Raw genomic sequence first — 5003 nt, forward strand, 5'->3', positions numbered from 1 at the left:
CATCAGCAGTTAGTCTGCGGATGCGAGGTTGTTAGAGCTTCGATGTGAGATGTAGTTACGGTGGATGGGCATGGGACTGGGACTGACCCACCTGGGATTGATGCAGAGGGGCCGGTTAGAGTGCTAGAGAGGGTGGAGAGTTGGAGTGTGAGATGGTTGAGAGTGGGTAGGATGGGTTGCGGTCCCGCGTTGTCGTCCGAAGCGTGAGGAATTGGAGTGTTGGGGATGCCTAAGGCTGCTTCAAGTAGGGTAAGGCGGGCATCGAAGGCGGCAGCATTAGAGAGGAGGCCAGCAGGAACGTTGGATTGGGGTCCATGTAACATTTCATTTCGTTGTTTCGCGGCGTGTACGGTGGGAGGGATGCTTCCTCCTAGTTTTTGTGAGAGTATCTCCTCCGCAGTAAAATGTACCGAACCGCTTCTTGAGTAGGTATGGAGGCTGTCCAGCACCCGACTTAGCTCCAACACGCCACTGTCCAGGGCATCTTGGTCACCGTCAACTGAATCTCCAGCACTAGGGGCTTGCGTATCACGGTGGGAGGCCTTTCGAGTAGTCAATTCTTCTTTTAACTCATCCGCCTCTCTGCGGAGCCTGGCCAATTTTCGTTCCAGAGACTCATCCTCTTCGTCGCTGACATCTCCTAGTACTTCGGTTCCATCTTCCCGCCGCTGTCTCCGGTGGCTCATGGCCTTGTACGACTTCCTTTTGGAGGCAATGCTATCTGAAAAGTCCACACCGCGAGCATCCAAATGGGATGAGAGGAAGTGTGATCGGGCCAGGTCTGGCTGAAGCCGTTGGCGGTCGATTTCCGGATTAGATGATTCATCTTGGAAAGGGGACGGGGAGCGAACTGTCGCAGTCTGTAAACTGGTTAGATCGGACTTTTAAAGCTGAGAGAATAGGGGGAAGTGGGTTTGCTTACAGCCAGAGTAGAACCGTCAGTGAGTTCAGGAGTCTCATAGATATCTGGAGCCAGATCCTGGTTGGAGGCGAGAAGAAATGAAGTATGGTTAGCAAAGGCAAGCAAAGCTTATATAGGAGGATGCGGAGAGCTGGATATCGCACCAGATCAGGAAGGCCGGCATATTTCTTGTTGAAGGCCATTGCTGCATGCAAACATATCCTTTTAGCTATTGGGAGCCTCCTCCGCCCGTGCTTGGAGATACTCCGTTGGTATTCGTGTCTACTCCAGCTCCGGCTGTTGTTGTTTAGTTGATGTTGATGTTGCTTTAGCTGGTATCGTCATAGTCACGTGGGTAGCACAATTTATGTGCAATGTATATAAGCCTTAGCTGGTTAGTTATTTATCATCTATCTAGTGGCGAGCTAATATCAATATACAACCTGAGCTCAAATATATTTCCAAGATCAATCACTGAATAAAATGATGTCGTCGACTTCAGAAAACTCTTCTTTAATAAATATTCAACAGCTTACTATGGATCTGTTACAAAGAGAAAGGATAGTTGAGTATCATAATATCTCAGAGTCCACAGTGAAAGAGTTTCTTGAACTTTCTGACTGTAAAAATCTGAAGTAAATCTCTTTATTCATCTAGTTAGTTATAATACTTATTATTAGCTAATACTAATTATAGACTGTCATGTAATCCACGGACTAAGACAGTTAAGATTGTTATGCCTACCTGGATCCACAGTGGTTGTCTAAACTGGATTCAAAATTGGATTGCAGATTTTAGAAGATTGGAGCAGTGGGATCAAAGAACTATATATATCAGCTGCTGGAAAAGGAGAGTTGAAAGTATTTGCTGGAGAATATGCAAATAGGTGAGTTTATATTTCTGTTAATTTTCTTATTACTCTTTATACTAAAGTATTACTAGCTCTACTTTAGAATCGTAATACCAGACTATGCTATTTTCGTTTCTACTGTCAAATACCCCACGATAGCAATGGAGATTGCATATACCGAGACCTACGAGGATCTGAAAAAACACGCCCGTCTCTTACTTGAAGGGACAGCAGGATAGATTTCAATTGCTATTCTCGTAAAGATAGTGCCTCTCAGATTAGATGAAAGTCATATTCAATCTGCATTTGTACAGCTCTATGAATACAGCTCTACACAAAACAGAGCTATTCCTAGAGGAGGCCGCAAGGTATTTTGATAATCTTTTTGAATTTATTATAAAGTTATACTAACCTATAATTTTCTAGACGCTCTTTCCAGTACCCAACAATCATGCCCGTCAGAAGATTGAATTTTCGTGGGAAGATATTCTAAAATCTCAGCTTCCACAAATACAACTATTCGATTGCGCGACGACGAAGATCGGCTTAATTGATCATTTTGTTATACAATCTGTGAGTATACATGATAATGTTGTTGAATGTTTTTACAAGTTTATTTTTATTCTGTGAAATTGGACTGACTGTAATTGAAGCGACAATGGAAAGCCCGTTCAAAACTAAGTTCGAACTTAAGCGCTCCATCGATAAAAAACTGAGGGATTCAAGAGCGAAAAGTGCTGGCGAGATGGTGATTGTTATTCGATATGAAACTGAGGAGGCGATGAGGATTATTTTCGGGATAGGCTGGGGGAGGCGCTGATTGATTATTGAGAAGTAATTCATGTTTAAATTGTGAGGGGTATAAATGATACCAAAAAGCATGTTTTCTACGACTGTATTTTTATTCTTTAGAATCGAGTGATGGTAGTTGAGAGTGGTTCACTGTGGAAGAGAAGTAAATGAAACTTATCATTATATCTTTTTAATATATGTCTTGAATTCTGTTATGATTAAATTGATGCAGAATCGCAGATTATATTCATGACTTCTTACCTTATATGATTGAACTAGTATCAGTATCAGAGATAATATTGTAAACGCTTATATATTAGAGATTTTATAACTATTATAGTTATCTCACTTCTCGAAATCTAAGTACCGTCTCACTTATACTAGGGGCAGCCTGCCCCTAGCAACCCCCTTCAGGGGTGGGCAAACGAACCTCTAAGTCCCGGGGAATGGAAGGCATCTTTAATTGCTTCAAAGGGTGGACATCTCAGGCACAACATTGTATAGCAGGAGCTTCATGAAACATGCAGCTGGGCAGGACGGAACAGAAGTACGACGTCATATTGATATCATCGCTGGATATCATTCATTCAAGCAGGTGAGCAGATCAATCGGCAGGTAGGCGGGTAGCTAGATGATGATGTTTATTCTCATAGAGATTGATGGGATATTGAGCAGCCATGCTGGTTGGAAGGTAGGGAGTAGGTTGGCAGGCAAGTTGACAGACAGATAGATAATTCAGAGGTAAGAATATTAAAAAAGTCCAGTCTCCACTGCATGAAAGTGGAGATTTTCAAGCATTTTGATCAATCAGAGATTCAGAAATCTTCTCTAAGCCAATAAAATCATTAATGAAGCATCTTTTGAGCCCTGAGCTTTGTATGATTCTTAGAGACTTCGCTTCGATGATTCATTTCATACCACACCAAGAAATGGATTGGGGCCAAACCAAACCAAACCATATATGTAGTTCATGATCCCACCGGCTGGCCTAACTATGATAGTTCCACTTATCCAGCCCAGCGCGGTTGCGATTGTTTTAGCATGTTCGCCTGCGATTCCTGTGGTGGATCGTATGTTGCCGCTGCTTGCTGTGTCATGGCAACCTCCGAGGCTCAGGCCTCTGAACAGCGCTCTGTAGTTACCCGTATTAAATATCTAAAGATCCCGATCGCTTCGTCTTGTTTGCTGTTTCTCTATTTTCTTTTGGTCCTCCGATTTGAAATTGCTGCTTGTTTCTATATACCAGTATAAACTCACGCCCCCCGCGCCACTCTCCAACCGCCTCAAACCATAACTCACACGCGTTTTCCCACAATGGCTGCTCCAGCTGAAGTCACCGTCCATGACCTCAATGGCACCTGGGTCATGGTGAGAATTTCCATATGTCACCTCAATCACAGGAACAGAAGTTAAAAATCAAAGTAGAATAAAATAACTAACAGGAAATAAAAGGCCTTCCCAAGGACTCATCTCTCTCCAATGACCCCGACGCCATCTTCAAGCTGGTTAGGCCGCCCTCCTTATTCTCTTTATCACATGCGAAACGCACCAAGGAAGAGAAGAACAAAAAAAAAAAAAAAAAAAAAAAAAACCCCAACCAAATCTGACAAACCTGACAAACCCACCCAACACAGCAAGGCATGTCCTGGCTAACGCGCAAAGCCATCGGCCTCGCCACTGTAACGCTAAAAATATCCCAAAAGACAACCGACGCCGGTGTCGTCGAGCTCACCATCGACCAGGTCCTCACAGGCGGCGTCAGAGGCACCTCCGAGCTCCGTGTCCTCGACTGGTCCGAGCGACCCCACCAGGACCACATCTTCGGCAGCCTCACCGGCCAGAGCCGATTCTGCAAAGCAGACGCTTCTGCTTCTGCTTCTGCTTCTGCTGGTGATTCGGACGGAAAGCGACAGCCCACCGTCGACGTGCAGACAAAAGCGGGCAGCGCGGCGGAGGACGTTGCTGTGGCCGAGTTCCTGCGCGGGGAGACCTTGGCGGATGGAGAGCCGGCGGACGGGTTCGCGATTGACGGGGCGAATGAGGACCTTTTGCAGAGCTGGGTGCGGAGTCTGGACAATGGGTGGACGGCTGAGCAGGTGGGGCTGCTTTTCTTTTTGTTTTTTAAATTTTTTTTTTTTTTTTTTTTTTTTTTTTTTTTTTTTTAAAACCTCCCTCCTCCCCTCCCTTTCTCCCCACTCTGTGTTGCGTTTTCTTTTTTCGTCGGTTGATATCGCCATACTAACCGGTAGCTTCCCGATGATCCCAGATCTGGGGATTCGAGAGAATCGAGGGTGTCAGACGGTACACCCGTCGCGTCGTGGTCGCCAAGGGTGGCGAGGTCCAGAAAGTCCGGCTGGTCTATACCTTCATGAACCGCAGTACCGAGTAAATTCAAATATATATATATATATATATATATATATATGCATATTTATAATAAACTAAAAAATAAATAAAAAA

At 44.4% G+C, this 5003-nt stretch overlaps 3 protein-coding genes across 3 annotated transcripts; 2 read left to right on the forward strand and 1 right to left on the reverse strand.

The window, feature by feature from the left end:
• Positions 1 to 9: 9 nt before the first annotated feature.
• HCAG_06056 (predicted protein) lies at positions 10 to 1104 on the reverse strand (the record flags this gene model as incomplete). The annotated part of the gene is made up of 4 exons (XM_001538401.1): positions 10 to 14; positions 92 to 860; positions 923 to 979; positions 1066 to 1104. 4 exons carry the CDS (start codon positions 1102 to 1104, stop codon positions 10 to 12), a joined length of 870 nt encoding a protein of 289 aa, XP_001538451.1.
• A 673-nt stretch (positions 1105 to 1777) lies between these two features.
• HCAG_06057 (predicted protein) lies at positions 1778 to 2571 on the forward strand (the record flags this gene model as incomplete). Its single annotated transcript, XM_001538402.1, has 3 exons — positions 1778 to 1787; positions 2191 to 2324; positions 2434 to 2571. The coding sequence occupies 3 exons, from the start codon at positions 1778 to 1780 to the stop codon at positions 2569 to 2571; spliced, it is 282 nt and encodes a 93-aa protein (XP_001538452.1).
• A 1286-nt stretch (positions 2572 to 3857) lies between these two features.
• HCAG_06058 (predicted protein) lies at positions 3858 to 4932 on the forward strand (the record flags this gene model as incomplete). The annotated part of the gene is made up of 4 exons (XM_001538403.1): positions 3858 to 3911; positions 4007 to 4048; positions 4178 to 4639; positions 4810 to 4932. The coding sequence occupies 4 exons, from the start codon at positions 3858 to 3860 to the stop codon at positions 4930 to 4932; spliced, it is 681 nt and encodes a 226-aa protein (XP_001538453.1).
• Between the last annotated feature and the right edge of the window lie 71 nt (positions 4933 to 5003).

The sequence above is a fragment of the Histoplasma capsulatum genome, genomic scaffold, assembly GCF_000149585.1.
Source record: "Histoplasma capsulatum NAm1 scaffold_7 genomic scaffold, whole genome shotgun sequence".
NCBI lineage: Eukaryota > Fungi > Ascomycota > Eurotiomycetes > Onygenales > Ajellomycetaceae > Histoplasma > Histoplasma mississippiense.